The sequence below is a fragment of the Motacilla alba genome, chromosome 5, assembly GCF_015832195.1.
Source record: "Motacilla alba alba isolate MOTALB_02 chromosome 5, Motacilla_alba_V1.0_pri, whole genome shotgun sequence".
Taxonomy (NCBI): domain Eukaryota; kingdom Metazoa; phylum Chordata; class Aves; order Passeriformes; family Motacillidae; genus Motacilla; species Motacilla alba.
In genome coordinates, this window is record NC_052020.1 from 42,090,880 (window position 1) to 42,109,999 (window position 19,120).

At 36.7% G+C, this 19,120-nt stretch overlaps 1 protein-coding gene across 2 annotated transcripts in view; it reads right to left on the minus strand.

Moving 5' to 3' along the window:
- GTF2A1 (general transcription factor IIA subunit 1) overlaps window positions 1-19,120 on the minus strand; it is a 26,530-nt gene continuing 7,410 nt past the window's right edge. For both annotated transcript variants that reach the window (XM_038139464.1, XM_038139465.1), the window contains exons 2-9: window positions 18,976-19,077; window positions 17,142-17,346; window positions 14,769-14,833; window positions 12,567-12,642; window positions 10,660-10,793; window positions 9,442-9,762; window positions 7,541-7,630; window positions 1-4,511 (exon numbers count right to left, since the gene is read on the minus strand). In XM_038139464.1, the coding sequence (XP_037995392.1) occupies window positions 4,404-4,511; window positions 7,541-7,630; window positions 9,442-9,762; window positions 10,660-10,793; window positions 12,567-12,642; window positions 14,769-14,833; window positions 17,142-17,346; window positions 18,976-19,077 (1,101 nt within the window). In that variant the 3' untranslated portion in view covers window positions 1-4,403. The remainder of the gene's footprint in view (window positions 4,512-7,540; window positions 7,631-9,441; window positions 9,763-10,659; window positions 10,794-12,566; window positions 12,643-14,768; window positions 14,834-17,141; window positions 17,347-18,975; window positions 19,078-19,120) is intronic.

A 19,120-nucleotide genomic window follows, 5' to 3' on the forward strand; every position in this document is an offset into this window, starting at 1 on the left:
AACATTTTTAAATAACATCTTTAATTAAAGTTTTTGCAAAGGCAAAATATTAAACTTAAAATAGGTCTTAGTACATCAAAATACTAAGTTCTCTAATTGTATTCCAAGCATGGCCTTTGAAACATAATATCCTGTATATCACAGAGGAGCAACCTTGATCTGCAATTGTACAGAATGAATTTTACAAACATAATAAATATATTTACCCCCTTACACATAACAGTATATGTACAACAGCAGTTGACAATAGTAGCTCAGAACAGCAAAAAAGGATAGTCCCCCACTCCATAATCTATTGGTACCCTATGCACTCTGGAACATGTCTCATTGGATGACTGTACATATAGCTAACCCAAGGTAGTTTTTCCTGTTTCAAAAAGCTCCTTTTGTTCCACAACATCTAATCCACCAAATAATAATTAAAAAACACACTGCATGAACTGCCTGAAAAAAGTAGACAACATGGAAACCAATGTACTGGTTTTTACACATTTCCCAACCAATCACAGCAATGGGAAAACGAGACTTTAAATGCCAGACACCAATACAGAACAATATGCAAGTTTCTTCATCTTGTATAGTCACTAATCTCGAAGTCTGAGAAGAACTCTAATATCAGATGGGGGTGCATGGGTGGTGTGGGATGGCACACAGTAAATCCCACGGTGCTGTGTAAGGCAGCCCAGTATCAATCCAGTGTGTTGCCCTAAAACCACTGCTCATTTCCTGGACATCTTATTGCATTCTATTAGGAAGCTTTTGCTTTGGGGGAAATTCTGGGGGGCTTTATTGTTTTTAAAGGAGCTCTTACAAATTGAAGAGGTTAAATCAATACGAACTTGAGTTAACAAGGTCTCTTAACTCCTTCACTGAAATTAAGAAATTTTACTCTGGTAGTGTTCTCTAGTAACATAATTACTACTAACTGTCAAGAGGTGAAATTGCTTTCACAGACTCAATGAAGTTTACTTTAACACCCCTAATTGTGCATCAAAAAGATAAGAAAATATTTATTTTAAAAAAATCAGTTACATGACACATGTTTTTTGCTCTCTTCTAGAAAATGTGCTTCAGAATCACATATCAATCCTGGAAATAAACTCGGACCACAACTGTCACTTTAAATAGTGTTGAGGAAACTGAATGATGTTTAAAAGCAAGTTGTGAGTACAATGCAGGAACAAGGAGTATGAAATCTCAAAGAAATCTTGTTGCCAACCAGCAACTGAGGGGGAATAAAAACATATTTTATTTAAATAGTCCAATAAAGTTCCTTATGTGACTAAATTCTCTATTATATCCTTAAAAGAAAACATTTCATTTTGTTTTCCACTTAGATGGTTTTAAATGATTGCACACACTAAAACCTAACAGAATTAGCACAAAAAAGTTGCTTTTCTGATTGAAGCACTGCAGGAAATTTACCCTCTCAGGAATCATTGTCATACTGGCAAAACAGGTATTCTGCAAACTGAAAAGGCACAAGACTCAATTTTGCCCAGTTGCTCTACAAGTTTCCATCAGCCATCATGGTTAGAATTCTGAAGTTATCTTCCCCATTTTTTTTCCATCATAAAAAAGGTGCTCCATTATCTGTGCAAATTTTAACATAAGCCCTCTTGAAACCCTTAATTGTTTCCATAATACTGAACTATTTAAATTGGAAAAAAAAAGCGCTACTTCTAAGGGGAAAAAATCACTTATGAACATGGGAGTCCCTTGCCCTCTGAAAGGAATGGTTTCTTTTGAACCTAATGAAATGGTCTGTTCAGTTATATAGTTAAAACCATGATTAAAAATTCAAGTATAATAATAAAATTAAGCAAACTACATTCTTACAGCAAGCTGCTACAATAAAATGAAATTAAAACATGCTTTTTGACTTAAAAAAAAGGAACACTTGATGTAGCAATAAGAGCACAGTTTGGTATGTGCATGGTTTGACTGGCTTTCCCAAAACTTCACAGATATTTGTATTTGAAGACAAAACCTATCTGAAAAGCATACCATACAATTAGCTTGGAAGAGGCTGTGCAAGTTCAGAAAGCTTCTAACATCCTTCAGAACAGACTAAGCTTAATTACCTTTAAAGTTCAGCTACCCTTTAAAATAGAGAGGCTATGCAGCTTCTAGTATATGTATGTGGGTGAGAAATATTACTAAGTGGTATGAAAACAAAGTGTTGTAAAAGTAAACTGGGTTCCAATAGTATATAAAGGAATCTATAGCTAAATTGTATTTTTTCCTTTTATTGGTTTGGTTGTGCAGCATTATGGGAATTTTTCTGAAGTCCACTACTTAAGACTTATTGGTAACAGACATGGAAAAGGTGAGGGAAGGAATTAGTTGGTATATTATTGATTTCCTTGCAGTTGTACATAGAAGTGTCAACAGTGGTAAAAAAATATCTGCGTTGTTCAGAAGAAAACAAACACCAATCAGTCTGAGATACCTTGAAAGCCCCCAGGTAAAAATGCAGTCTAAATGATGATTCTATTACTGAAAAATCAATTAGAAGAATCATCAATTAACTTTTCATAAAGCTTATGAATGTAGACAGCTTTCTAACAACCATATGGCTCTAGACATAGCCTACAGGCAGTTTCAGTCATTATCAATGAGAGCACAGGTGTACAAAATCACAGCAATAAAACCTTCTTTACAATTTGTTGTGATTTTTCTACACACCACTGAGACTACAAATGCACTTGGAGGCAAATGAATCAGAGAATGAAAATTTACGCAGTTGTTACATACTGCTGAAATACACTGGTGACTTTGTTAAATAATGTTTACGATATCTCATTCTCAGGCAAAAAATAAAGTCAGAAATCCTGTCTGCTTCTCATGGTCTTACCTAATTCAGTAAAAATTATCTTTGTTGTGTCCTTTTTTCATCATCTTTTCAAGCACCCAACAAAATGCAAAATTTTTTTGAAATGGTGAGCCACATGAACATTCCTTCCTCAACAGTTTCTGAAGTATAATGCCCATTCCCTCTCCTCGTTCAGAAGTAACTGCATTTCCAAAAGCAGGGTTTGCAAGCATGGCCCTATGCAGGAAGAAAAGTTCTTCAACTTCTGAGATGAGAAAGGGAAGGAGGGGGGAATAACTTTGTTGCTTTTCACAAACTGAACACAAAAAAACCCCACCAAAAACAAACAAACAAACTATAAAAAAGGCAAGTGAAAAAGTGACTACACAAGGTTTAGTGCATCTGACTGCTTGATTTGCTGTTACCAAGACAGTCTAAAGATACTCTAACAAAATTTGTGTTCTTAAAAGCTGTGCAGCTCTCTTCATGAAATTATATGCCATCTGGAAACTTTAGAGAGGTTACTGCTGCAGGTAATTTCTGGCTATACTTTTTAGTAAAGCAGATCTTTGATTAAGAGTTGCAGCCAGGATGTTAGAATTTTTATGTGATTTTCTGTATTAAAAATTTAGTCATTTCTGTGGTCTGTTGAATTATTTGGGTGTCTGGACTATAAACATAGTAAGCAGGTAAAGGAATGCATCTATTATGGCATTACCTAGATACTGGATTCAAAAGGTCTCCAAACCCTTTTAAAAAATGTTTTTGTTAAAAAATCAAGGGAAACTTATTTGTTTCAATTCAGTGATGCTGAACCACCACAAACCAGCAAGAATATAATTAACAAGTTAAGCAATCTGACTTTTGTGTGAGATGAGGTGCTTCAAATTTGAAAAATGCAGTCCTAGATAAAACCTATCACATGAAATTAAAATAATTTTGAAACATAAATCATTTTACCATTTTGTAACTGCTAGGAACAACAACCTGTTTATGGGGAATGGCATTGAAAACAACCAATAGATATAATAATTAATGAGCATATCAGAATTAAAAATATTTTCCTTATACAAGTTATTTAAAATTTAACACCTTAATTCTTACCCTTCTGTACAAAGCTTGCACACAGTTTAAGTAAGATTCTGACCATCCTCACTACCAAAAGGAAGTGGTTCAAAGCAAAGATTTGTACACACAATAAGCATTTTCAGATTAATAATCTATCAAAGGGAATAGTTCCTTCAATCAGTGGAAGTATTTTAAAATCTTAAATCAAGGGCAGGGGGGACAAAGCCTTACATGCTAAATACCAGCTGTAGGTACCTGTATGTAGAATTGATAATTAAGGTATTCCTAACACACAAAACCAGCTCCCAGACAATGCTATAACTGCTACAGTCCATGGCTTGCTCATCTGAAGTAGTGTCTTTGTTGCCACATTTTACCTTTGTTCCAATACTTTTGTTTATTTCTGATGTGCAGATACACATTTTGATTGGAGTATATATCCAAGTCTCAAACTTTCCTGCTTTTGTTTTGTTTTTTTTTTCCTTTTACAGGGAGTTCTTTTGTTTTGTCTTTTAAAACTTCACCATTCTGCGTCCCCAATGGCTTTGGAAAATACATAATCTCTTCCATTAAGATTCATGATGCCATCTTTGAGATGAAATTTCCATTTGTTTTTACTTCTGTGAATCTAAAAATAAGGCAAAACCATTAACCTATTACTCTGCATCAGAAATAGGTAATAATACATAAGTAAATTATAAGGGCAAGTAAAATAAAAATAACTATTAGACATACATGACTAAATGATTAAAAATACTAAGTGCCACATCTAGGTTTTCCTTAAACTCCTCCAGGGGCAACGACTCCACCTCCCTAGGCAACCCATTCCAACGTTTAAACAACTCTTTCTGTGAAGACATTCCTCCTGATGTCCAGTCTACACGTTTATTTTAAAACTAAAGAAAACTGAACAAAATTCAGCCTAAAGGTAGAGGAGTAAACTTTGGCAAAATTAAAAATAGAAACCAAACCAACCAAACCCCCCATCACATACTGTAAGCACAGAGCAGACAAATATTTACCATTCTATCAAAACTGCATCTGAAAGACGGAAAGACCACCAGATGATCAGATACTCAAAGAAAGCAAAGACTTTTCAGAAAGCTAAAATGCTGTCCAAAAGGAAAGGTTATCATAAACTTTTGCAATTGGAATAAAGATGTAGTTCTAGACCAAAGATGGTCTAGAAGAAGTTAAAATTTTACGTAAGTCGTAACAGGAAACCCTGCTGCAATTTTTCCAGTTTTATCAAGCAAAGGAAGTCTCACCATCATCTATCATTAATGCTGTAGAAACAGAAACGTGGCACCAAACAGCTATGACCGTATCAGTCTACTCATTATTTTTAGTACTGCTTGATCTGTTCTCAATTTAAGCTGAAAAAGAGACAGTCAGTGGCAAAAGTAAGTCAGCTAAGTTCAAGTAAATGAACAAGGAAAGGTCTGGCTTATATACACCACTTGCCCTACTGAATGGCATTCCACAAAAATCCCTCATCAGAAGCATGTCAGTGGCCATGAGGTTAGAAGGAAGGTCCTCAGATGAGTAACAATAAAGATGAGAAAACACAGGTAAGATCACAGTTTCTACAGCAAAATGAGGTCATTCCAGCTAAGGTTTGTGCTGGTTGGAGTCCACACAGTTTAAGAGCTTAGTAAGGATCTGAAAAATGACAAGATGTACTGATGATAGAAAAAAATAGTTATTGAAGAGCTGCAGAGCGATTTTACTGCCCTAACTAATTGCATAAGAAAACAATGGTGGCATTCAAGGCATACAAAGATAGTAACAATGGGAAAAAAATAAATTTCAGTTTACACAGACAATAAAAGTGGTGCGTTTGAACTAACAATTCCAAGTCAGGAATGAGATTCCAATGTTCTAAGACTTTCTCATAAGAATATCAGCTCTGTGTCCAGTGGGACCAGAAACACACACGAACTAATGCAGAACATTGCTAGACCAGCAAATTAATTAAAGTGTTACCTGTGCTCCTCACTAAACCTTATCTACCCTTACAAGTAAGATACAAAAAAATCAAACAGATCAGCAGAATGGAAGTAAGAGCAATCAAATATTTGAACAGCAATCAAATAATTGAATCAGGTACAAATAACAAAGTGCAGCTCTGATTTCAAAGACATGACTGAGGAGGGTTATGATCGTCTGCAATATCATAAACAGCATCAAGAAAGCAAAAAAAAAAAAAAAAAAAAAGACTCTTTAGAACTAGGAAGTATATGAAATTAATGGGTTTAAAAATGAGGTGATCCTCTACACATCACACAATACACTTCCAAAACTTCTTGTCATAAGGAGAAATTTTCAAGGATTCAAAAATAATTAAATTAATTTCGACCAAGTAGAGGAAAAAAATCCTCTGTTGGCCACTTGAGCACTTTCTCTTCCTCAAGGGACAGTTCACAGAAGGATGGTAAAAAGCTCTGCATGAGCATTGGTATCTGTCTGTTCTTGTCTCATAGTTCCAGAAGCACCCACCATCAGCTGATGCAGGACACTGGGCAGGAGGGAACTGCTAAGATCTAAACAGATCCTATGTATTTTAAAGGCAAACTGAATAATGATTTCTTGAAAAGAGATGAAGTCCTTTCAGAGTATGTGGCACTGGAAGCTAACAATGGACACTGTTGCCTACCAAGTTCACATTCCTAACTTTTAAGAGGGTGAAGATTTCAGAGTAGTTCCTGTTGCTCAGTTTGAGCAGCTCCCAATAAGCTTTTCTACCTGCTGTTCTGAGGTCCCTCACTATTCCTTACAAATTGCTTCAAAACAGTTTTGGATTAGTCTAGAGAAGACAGATAGCTGGGATGTAGGTCTTAAATTTTGTGTTGAATCTGATGGCAAGTCTAAGCAGAGTCTAGGCATAACTGAAGACTTGCTAACTCAGCCATTCTTTGCAACACAGGAACTTAGAGCTTTTTTTCTCTCCCTCCTTTAAAAAGGATCCCTATTTGTTGTAGCTCAATTAATTGAGTACAGGACAAGAAAAAGGGAAAAAAAATCCACGTCAAATAATCTGTGTACTACCTCAGCCAAAAGATGCTGATATTGTCTAGACACATTTAAAAAGTTTGCAGCACAGATGAATCCAGGGAAATCTGATCCCCTGTAATGACTAAATTCCTGCAAGACAGTTCAGCAGAATTTGAAGCAAAACAAGCACAAGCATTCCACACTGCCATTTGATATAGCACAATGCATAGCACAGAAATAGCATTCTCCCCTGGTAACTATCCTATGATCCAGAAAAGATACTTTCAGTGATCAAGGAACAGTTTTCTACCACTCTAAATCCTGAGGACTACTTTTCCTGTTTATAGCCACAATAAATGTACAAACTTAACAACAGTTCACCACTCCTGGTCCCAGAAGACAGCCCTTTTACTAAAGGGCACAAAAAGACAATACAAAGAAAAATAAAACACAGCCAAATTTTTTTAAGCTTGATCTATTACGAAGTTTAGTACAAACATGGTACACGAACCTGGTTTAAAAAATTAGGTAATTTTTACATTTCCATTCACATTATAGTCTGTATAGATCTAACTGTACTTAACAGTTATAAAGATACTACTTTAATTTGATAGTAAGAACAGAAAAAGTAAAACTCTTGGATTGTTTTCTGTAGAGATTTACCTTATCATACTGGCACACAACAACGTTTTCTGTATCAAAGAGTTCTTGTCCTTCCTCATCACTCACATCATCTTCACTGTTCAGAGGCTCCTGAAAGAAACACATGCAAAAAGTTGTGATGGCTGACAAGATTAGAGCTATTACTTCAATTATTAGCAGGAGGCTACAGTGTTGTCTGTGAACTACAGGACCCAAAATGCAGTTAAGGTGGGCAATTATTAGACTTTCCAACAGAGTGCTGATGCTTCCTACCCTCCCTCCTGAGAAGATACCCTTATGAATTTTAGTCTGGAACTTCAATGTCCAAGCCAGATTCTAAGCATTGCAGCCTTTTATCAACAAAACTATTCCATTCTTACTCCTTCACTGTAAATGTTCAGGCAAAAGTATGCAGGTTTTCATTTCCAAGCAGTGGAAAGGTGACATCAGATGTGAATAAGCCATGGAGTTGTATTTTTAAGAGCACATAAGGAGTGATGTGACCATAAAAATAAAAACTCCCATGTCTTATTCACATTTGATGTACCAAACTGAAAACAAACCTCAACATACACACTCTTATGTGAATAATAAACACTTCAACAGTTAAAACAACCACTAAAACACAGGACAACAAATAAATTTCCAAATATATAAGCTAAATGGAGGAGAGGCTAATGAGAGAAGAAGGTGTACTAGCAGTCCTAATTCCATTCAAAGTAATGCTACATTTAACTGAGTTAAAATCTTTAAGGAAGTGATCCATTCAAAGTATCTGCTGAGGAGCAAAGGAAGCAAAATATAGAAGATTTCTGACATGCTGATAATGAAATTTTGGTATATAAAAAATTCCCTCCAGAATGTTAGCATTAAGGTCAAGAAGCACTTAATATTTAAGAATGATGACTTATACTAAGAGGGCAACTATTAAAACATTCAAATTGACATCAGTGCTTTTCTATATAATGGAAAAGTGATGTGAACCCAACCTGTAATTTGCAACAGAAAAATAGTGTTAAGACACCACTGTAAATATACTACAGAAAATCTACATATCTTGCATGAGTGATACACACTGTGAATTAACTGTTCATACTGGCATTTTAAATGGAAACTAAAATAACTGGAAAGGCTGTAGAGAAGTTTAGAAGCAATCAGAGTTCAAAATGCATCTTAAGGACAGATTTAGGGAGTACCAAGCTTCCTGTCTGAGACTAAGTATCAATACTTTTAACTTAGTAGTATTTTCTCACCCTGTGCCCATTTTACACAATTTCTTATTCTTGTAAGGCTTTTTGGTGCAACACACCAAAACTCAGTAAGAACCACTGGCTGAAGTCCAAAACCAAGCCAACTCAAGGAGAAAATTAGGCACATACTATTAAGAATAGTATGCCTGTTCCTGTCTCCTTATTTTATTAAATCAAGGTAAAATGTGTTTCTAGAAGATGGTTTATAATCAAATTTGAGTTCTCAAGTTTGCTCCTGTGTAACAAAAAGCAATGGAATAGCCAATGAGATATAGGTAGACCACATCCATTGGTCCCATCACTGAACCAAATGCTGCTCTCCTTTTCGTCCATCTTAGCACCCTGCTTTTGTACACACTTGGTCCCAAGCAGAGTTGACCATTTCTCATTGTTTGCTCATGAAGGTTACATGACTTCATGACTGACCTCTCCATAACATCAAAAATATTCCTATTGAAGTGTTTAAATGGTGTTGGTCACAGCTAATTTTTGCTGTGTCCCCCACACCCTCCCCAGCAGCACTGCTCTCCTAATACACACCATTTCCACAACTTCAATAAAGGTAAAAGTTATATTCTCAAAATTACTGAAGTAATTGTATTATTTGATATAGACAGTTTTCTTTAAAATACCAATAAAAAAAATGAAACACCACCATAATATTAAGTTTACCTCTTCAACTTGGCCATCTTCACCCCCATCTTTTTCTTTCTCTTCCTCTTCATCATCATCGTACTCTTCTTCCTCATCATCCTCTTCTTCAGACGATGTGTCCCCTGTTCCATCAACTTGGAGAACAAGTGGTGCTTGTGGTTGTGCCTGTTGTTGCTGTGGCTGCTGCTGACCAGCTGCAGGAATCTGTGCTTGAGCTGGTGTAGGGGCAGCCACTGTTGTAGGTATAACTTGAGTTTTATTTCCTGTAAACAGGATCTGCTGAGGCTGAATAATCACTCCTGTCTGCTGGGAAAGTCCTCCAGGGAGAGGAGCCAAAACCTGATGGAATATCATTGTAAGTTCTGTGCCTGCTAACATGACAGACTGCCACATCACAGACTCAAATGAAACAATTAAAGCATATCAATTTTACTTGAACTAATTGCAGAAGAATTACAAATATTCCACCTATTCAGGTACACAATTTCAGTTTTAATCCCATACCTTCTTGCACTACTTGTTGTTACATTTTCTGCATTTTGCATTGCTAAATTTAAGAAAAAATTTTAAAAGTCTGTCCATTCTAAAACATGAGCACTACCACCACACCTGAGTTCCAAACACAGCACTGCAATGTTTTAATTCAAGTAAAAATTATTTTTTAAAAAATCTTCTTTATAAAAAAATTAAACTCTTCACAAATTGTTAGTCATTCTTAAACTGTACAACTGTGACACTATGACAATGTGACTTTGTTAAATTCAATACTAACACAGTCTGGACACACAGCTGACCTTGTCAATGAACAACAATCTTTCTAAAACATTGTATTCCCTACTAAAATAATCAAGGAATGTCAGCTTTAGGTATTTTGTTCTGCGTGTTAGGTGACTCAATCATTTCAATTAATTTAAAAGTACGTAGACTAGGATTATGCACAGAATAGAACTCATCAGGAGATGCACAAAAGAAATTTTAAACTGAAGGAAATCAATATCTGGCAAGAATTTCTGACATTGAAAACAACATTTCAAGATTATTCATTATTTAAAAAAAAACTCCACAAAAATAACCAAAAAACCTCACCATACTTGACACAACTTTCTTTTTTTTTAAATTATACCGTTTCTGAGTTTGTGCTCTAGTTCAACTTGTTCACAAAAATGCAAGCCCCTTTAGTAATTACTATAATGTCTTTTTCTTCCAAGTGTGCCAATTCCAAAAAATCTCCTTTACCTGCTGAATAACAGGTGCTTGTACTCCACCAGGCTGCATTTGGGGTATAACCTGCTGCTGTAGAACCACTGGCTGCTGTGGTTGAATAATATACTGAGCTCCATTTGCAGTTCTAACTACTTGGAGGATCTGGCCTGTAGTAAAGTAAGTATCAAATTAGTCAAATGTACAAGTTCACTTTTAAAATTATGTTAGTTTAGAAGCTAGTTTCCTGGAAGAATACCAATTGCAATTAAAAGAGAAATACTAAAATGATTCACTTTCACCAGTGAAAAGACAGTATGCAATTGCAGCTGTGGCAGAAACAAAGAATAGGGTTGTTTACCATCTAAATATGATCATGAGGTATGCAATCCAAAAATAAATTTACTTTTGCAGGCCACAGACTAATCCTTTAAGACAGCACAGTATTTCAAGTAACAGCTCCCTTTTATGAGCATACCTGTTTTAAAAGGCAGATTTTACAGCTGGAAAGACAAATTAGTGTAAACCAAAACAGAAGTACAGATATTCACAATACAAAAATTCTATCCACTGCAAACACCATGAATATTTCTAGGGTCCTGTGAAATGATGACCTTTCCTCAGAATTATTCCCTTCTGATTGTCACACTGCAAGAAACTCCTCTGTCCATAATCTTCTTTACAGTATTATTTCAGGTGGTTTTATAGGGAAAAAAATCTATCCTTACACTTTTTGTGCACCTCTCCTTTCTGCTCCCACAATGCCTGTACTTGATTTCCTTTTTACCATTTTATACCCTTCATCACTTAACAGAATACATCCAAGTCGCAAACACACACTTGCCAATAGCCTGAAATTCTAAAAAGTAAGAGCTAACATACACTCCAACATTAGTTTTTCACATTTCTTATCAGAAAGGTGGAATAAGAAAAGAGAAGAAATTAGATAATCCTGAACTTTATACATCTCCCTCAGATGGATCTCCTGTTCCCCCTTCACAGCAAAATGCAAAGCCCTATTTACTGAAACAGTTACATGTATCTGAAAGAAGGGACTTCCCCAGCCCTCATCTAAGAAATTACCATCAATGTTCAAAACAGAATCACTACTACAAAAGTAACAAATGTAGGCTGCAGATTATTCTGTGCCGTAACAAACATAGATGTGCTTAAGACTGAGAAGATTTTGATTTTTAGAAGAGCTGCACATTTAAATTTTACTTAAACTACATACTATTAGACATTATAGTGTTTAAAACAGGACGGTTAAGTCCCAGGTGATCCTGAACATAGGTGAATTAGTCCAGCAAAAGCAGCAACTAGATCTAGAAAATTATTTCCTAGGCCTTCTTTATTTCCCGTGCAGTACAAAGCTATAATCAGATATATAAAATCAACATAATATGAAAGTACAAGAAATATCAGATATGCTGCTCATCAAAGTAACATTTAATTATATTCTAAATGCTTGGCATAACAGTATTTAGAAACTATAAATATGAAGTAAAGCTAGCATTGCTAGCAAAGTTAGAAATTCCACTTTGCACACTCAGCAGATATGAAAAACCTTAGGACATTACTCTTCTGAAGTCACAGAAGTAGTGATCCTACTTCACAGCAGCTCAGTACCTGAGCTTGGATCATGCATCACAAAGCTCAGAAATAACAAAGGGGAAAGACAACAACACCAATCCCTGTGCATCTAGAACTTCTCTAAGTGGGGAAAACCTAGACAGATTCTAACCTACAACACCATTAGGGCAGAACCACAAGAAAGTCAGTGGGCAAAAAGCACAGGAATCAAGTAAAGAGACTGCACTACCTTGCTGGGTGGATTCCCAGATCCTGCTTTTTAGCAGTAAATAGCAAGAAGTAAGGCCCAGAATGCTTCCCTCTTAAACCCCCTTAAAACTATAGCTTGTTCTCAATATTAAGAGAGTTACCTGAATTCGTAAGTATCTGCTGAACTGGAGTAACACCAGCGGGGAGAGCCAATGTAGCTGCAGTGGCTGCAGCACTCTGAAATACAGGAAAAGCGTTTTAACCACAAACGTAATATTGACAGTGTTTCATCTCACAACACGCTGCCTGAACATACCTAATTTTTCACTGCAGTTTCCAGTGTTTGCACACATGTTCCTGCAGCTATTAAAATACAGACATTTCAACTGTACATTATACTACATATAACAATTATTTTATTTTTCGTCTCTAATAATAAGAAGACTGAAACAAAATCACTAAATATCACACCCTAATGCAATTCCATGTGGTTTCTTGGTTTATCTGCAAGCTCAGCAGATAAACCTCTGCCTTCTCTGCTGATCTACTAAAACAGCACAACACTGCATTGCTCATGTGGCAACATCAGTTACACTTTTTCAAAGCAGCTAAGGCTATGGGCCTACAAATCTGAAGGAACATAAGGTACTGACTGAAGCAACAATTATGTTCGCCTGCCTTGTTTTCACAAGGCATAATAATCAGGTTTGCTCTCTTCTTAGTCCTGTAAGTGATTTGCATGTCAAGTCCCACATCACACATCCTCTGAGTGAACCTACACATACTGTGTACTGACTGTTCACAGAATGACTGATTTTTTCTCTCAAGACAGCTCAAAGATAAAGTGGAATATCAATGAGTAATAATTTGAACCTGCAAGGAAACAGAATTGCAACACAATTATGGGAGTTCCAAACACAAAAATCTGTATTAAGTCCTTAACTTGCAGAGGATGATGGACTTCTCTAGAGGCCTCTCCATTTCAAGGGTCCATCTTCAGCTGCCATGGAAAAGCCTACCTTCCCCTACTATAAGGGAACCATGGCCAATTATGCTTTGTTACTGAAAGGATTTAAACTTCATTACTGGAGAGAGTGCGTATTTCCTGTTTAGAAGAAACAGGATCTCCCCATACTGTCTAGTCAATATAATAGCTACATCTCCCAAGATTAGAGATCACCACACAAAACTAAAATATGCTTTATGCATCCCCACATCCCAGACAAACACAGATGAATGAACTCTCACTACTCCTCTGCCTTCCAAAATACTCAAAGTCTGTCAGATCCACTCTTTCATATTAACTCAAATGTTTCTAATAAACAGTATTTCCAAATTGATTGTAACTCTTTGCTGAACAGTAGTTCTCTGTGGTAGACAAAGCATCAACATTTTGACAGCAGTAGAGTTTAAAAAGCTTGGCATACTCATTTTTTTCTACACCCTGAGATAACTGAGACAGGACAAAACACATTTAACTGTTGGATTTGTAAAGTTACAAATCCCATTGAAATGGCTGTCAAACATAACAAGGTGAATGTTTATGTGCTCTTGGCTTGTGGGTAAATCATGCCATTAAAGTAACAAGGCTCAGAACAAAGTTTACTGTAGCAAGATCAGCAGGTAATGGAAAAGTAAGAGAAGGCTGTTCCAGCTTCAAAACCTGTTGCACCATGAAACTTTGCTTCATGGGCTTTTACCATAGAAGTGGTAAGAATGTAATGAATTCTGGTCATAATAGACATAATTAAATTTATATTAGGGGTTGTCTTCAAAGCTTTGCAAACAACTTATTTCTCTTTAAATTAAGCCAGGGCCTTTAAAGCAAGATAAGCAATATTAACCCCTAGAGATAGAAAATTCAAGAAAACTGTACATGACCAGAATCAGTTCTATATGCTTACATAGTAAGTGAATGGAATTAATGTGACCAGCAAAGATCTATGGGAAATGCTAAATCATCTCTCATTTAACATAAACTTAAGTTTCAGCGTATTTATTGCTTTTTTTCACATCTAGCAAATACATTATGCTTGCATCAGTTAGTGGTGGTGTATTGGTATATGAGCATATCATCATGGAGATTCATACCAGCAGTATTCTAATCCTGATCTTAAAAAAGTTCTGGTAAATATATTTAAGCAGAGGATCAAAGTAAGTCCTAGATTTGTTAGCAGAAGTTACACATCACTGTTCCCAGACTGTAAGTGCAGCAGCAAAACTCAGAAAGGTGGCAGACAGGTTTACCAGTGCATCCTAAATTACTTTTAAGCATCTGATGACTAACAGAAATTTGTATTTACTGTTTAATCAAAACAATTTACATAATGACAGTGTAAGCCTGTATAAACTTCTCCTCTTACCATGCCTGATGCATTCATATGTGGTATCAGCTTGGAATCTGGCACAATAACCTGCTGCTGAGGTGCTAGAAACGAAAAAACAGCATTTAACGAAAAATACACAATCTGCCAAATAACACCCAAGCCAGAGCAACTTAGAAAGATTATCACCCAAATGCCAGCTGAACTTCATCACAAAAACAAATACTAAGCAGTCTCTGGTCTTAATAAATTTTACTTTCAAGACAATATTCAACAGCAGCTGATATGACTACTTTGCCTTTACAGATCTTATTTCTAGGGCTTCAGTTACCTATTCTGTATCTAGGTACAGCAAGACTGAAAATGTATTTCTGAAATTAAAGGTATTAGTGAGATGTTGATAAAATTTATGATGCCCAATACTAGAGTTCTTCAAAATCAAGAAGTTAACTCTTAAAACAGACTTAAGCAAGAATTACTCCAAGATGAAGAGTAGCAGGATGCTGCAGTTAGCCTGAGCTATGCACAGTCAGCATAGCTTTAAGCTCATGATCTTCACTGTCTTTCTAATGCAGCAGAAGCAGATGAAATGTGATAAACCACCTCTCCCACACAACAAAGCAGTTTTGGTGTGCTAAAGGAAAGGCTAGCTAAACTATACCAACAAGCTGTTAATCATCTGGAAGTGCATATGGCCAAGTCTTTGGAACAAGCAGGTTGCCACTGCTATTATCAGCGACAGTAAACTTCAAAGTGACATAATTTGTCATTGACAAACTATTCTCCATCCACTCCTTTAAACAAATGACACTTAAGAATATTAGGAATAAGAGTTTCTGGGAAAGATTCTGGGGTAGGAAGCCTCAAAACCTGTACAGAGATCAGAGGGCATCTCCAATTTTCAGGGAAATGAAGGAGGGCAAAAATGAAGGAAATCTCACAAACCTGTGGCAGGACCACAGAAAGGACAGGAGGAATCACCATGTCGATCACCCTGATCCCTCCCTGGGACTGCACCAGGTCATGTTAAGAGCTACTATACCATCTCCACCATGGAACAGGGAAGTCAAGGAATTCAGAAAACTGCATCTCTGTGATGGAAGTGCTTGGATATCCTAATTTCATTTAGTCCCCGTGCTGTCATTTAGTTGTAAGCCGCAACACTGGGCAACAATAAATCAGCCTGAAGGGCGTTACCGCGGGCAGGATCCGGCCTACCCCGGGAGCACAGGGAACTCCTCCATGTTCCCGGGCAGGGAACGCGGGCCAGCGGAGGCGCGGCTGCTCCGCCAAGGGGCCGCCAGAGGGCGCGCTGAGCGGCCGCCCCCGAGGAGGCCCCGAGCCTCTGCAGCCGCCGTGTTTACTGAGAGGCTTTCATCTCAAAATTAATTTTATCCCAACGCACAAAACTCATTTATGTCTAGCCAAAGTAAAAAGCACTGTAAGAAGAAAACAAGCAACCAACACCCATCTTTCCCTCCCTGTCAAAAAAGTGCCCCAAACCAACCACAAAAAAACCAACCAAAACGACATCATGGAAAAAATGATCACATTAGTTCCATACTGTGTTGAATACATGGTGGCCGGGTTTTAGCTGGTTTTGAGGGGAGACAGTGAGGGATATCAACTCATATCTATCTTTTGTGCCTGTGACAACATAGGCTTTCTGATCCATGAACTCTGACTCTAAGACCGAAGTCTGTGACTACCACATGTAAGTTTTTTATGTCACAAATTTAATACACTGAGAACTCAATCATGCCTTTCATAGGTGGCAGATATGTTTACTCAGCATACATGCAGTAAAAATCCAGTAGTACTGATCTCAGTTTTCAACTGAAATTATAACTGCTGAAAAAAATTTCATTAAATTATTAATGAACACAAAAGACAGTTATTACAAGAAACAATACTGTTACACCTAGCTAAAATATACCTTGTAAATCCACATCTACACAATGCGCTATCTTTTCAGACCAAAAAAATTCTACACTTACTCAGACTATTCTACAAGTATTTTTCGTGTTCTAGCATTGAGTTATGCTAAGCAATAATGGTTTTTTGAAATAAATTGCTCCTAATGACATTACCACCTCATGACTAAACTGTCAACTGCTTATATTGACTTGAACTTAGAGCTGCTAATGGAATTTTAGAAGTTGTGCATTCTGAAAGCACGTTATGTTACCGATGACCAAGAGAAGAAATCAGCTTTTTCAAAATCTTCTAAAGAATATGACTTAAAACAAATATCAACACATTTCCCCCAGCTTTCCTGACCCATTGAATAGAGGCCAAGTAGAAAGACAAAGTTAACCAGCAGAGAAGCATTCAGCCCTAGATTCAGAATATGCTAAGGAGCTGCACTAACTTCAGAGTGTTTTGCCAGAGTGTTTAGAGATTAAGTCTGACCTTGCTGAGATGCTGGAATAAGGACCTGTTGTGGCTGAGACTGCTGCTGCACAGTCTGCTGCGGCTGAGGTGTGTGATGGTGGTGGTGATGATGCTGCTGTTGCTGCTGCTGCTGTTGCTGTTGTTGCACCTGCAATAAAAGCTGCTGCTCTTCTGAATGGAAGCCATCTACAGCCTTAGACTGCATCAGCTTGTTCTCCCACAGCTAGTTTGGAAAAAGAAACAAAAATATCTGTGTATAGCTTTTACTCTACAGGATTTGTAACAATATAATGACAGTACTCCAAAGTTTCACTGTTTATTTTGTGCAAAAAGCTCAAAAAGCCTTCAGGCAGATACAGACACAACATAACTCCACAGAGTTAAAAAAAGGAATTAAATATCCCTCGTCCAGTCCAAGATCAAACTTCAACATTCTTTCTTTCTTCCGAGTGTGAAAGATTCACAACAACCCTAATAGAAGCATGAATTCAGATAAACTGGTAACTTTAAGTAAGACTTAAAGCCTTCCATTTCCCTATATTCCTTCTTTCTTACCTCTTTAATCACAAAAATAATTCTTTATTACAGCTTTCCTGAAGCCATTTCTTCTTGGAACTCCTCAATAAAAGCTGCTTAAAGACTACTGCCTCCTCCAACAGAAGCTACCAGTACACCTAAGACAATACCTCTCTACAATCATTTATAGAGTTTCTACCACAATACCAAATTCAGCTTCTCCAACCCTACAGCTCTCTATGTCAGCTGACAGATCTCCAAAGGACAGACACAGATGCAAAAAACCAGCTCTTGAAAAAAGAGCAACACGAGTATTCTGTAATACATCAGAGTCTAAAAGACTACAGGCACTCATGATTTCAAAATCTGCTTAGGGCTCCTCTTCAATACTTCATTTTCCTTCTTGGCTCTTTCCTCATTAATTTTTTCTGACATCATTTGCAGAACACATCTGTGACACAAATACCATATTACTTTTTTAATAGCTCTCACTGTGTTTCCACCAAAACAGGTCATGGTCTCATGGGAAAAGTCTTCACCTGTTTCTGTCTAGTCAAATTCAAAATTTGTTTCCCACTCCATCCATTTTTTAATACTTCAAAAATATTGTGAATGTGGGATACCATGCTCACTGAAGATGATACAAAAAGTCATCTAGTTTCCCAGTTTCCTTTCTTTTTGCTGCTTTCTTCTGCCATTTTCCCCCTGCTTTTTCCCTTCCCCTATGAAGGGCTTTTTTTACTCCTGAAGAATTTGAAGAAAGCTATAGGAAACGCACTAGAGCTCAGGTTAACATCCTGCCTTTATATTATGGACCTTTGAATCAAACCCACTCCATGTAAAACAATTCTGAATCAGAACTTCAGGCAAGCATGATGCATACAGTGTGATTGATTACATATCAACCCCCCAAATGACAATACTTTTAAAACTACAAGCCATACATGCAAAAATCTGCCCATGTATCTAACAACGCAATTCTTCTGCAGAAAGACAAAAACATCAAGCAGGGCAGGCACTTTATTTCTCCTGCAGAGGAACAGTAAGAACTACGTGTCTCTAAAGTAAACATATTTTTCCCGTTTTTAAAGATGCAGTGTTTTGGGGATCAAAGTAACACTGCATTCAGATGACTGCTGTCAGATTAGGGAAAATAACAGGGTGAGCAGATCTCCCTATACAACAGTGTTATTCAAATGATATGGGGATACAGATGAGCAGATTACAGTATTTAATTAACTAAAAATTAGTACTTCTACTGTGAACAACAGTAGCAAGATTTGAAAACTAATTGCTGTATTGGTCTACTGAAAAAAAACCTTTAAGTTCAACTTACTGTTTTGAGTTCCATGAGAACTTGTTCATCCACTCCTTCATCCAGAAAAACTTCTCTGACATCATTAATGACATCTTCAATTACAGACCTGTACAATTTAGGCTTCAAAAAAAACCAATAACTAGTCAGCAGTGTTTTGAAAAAA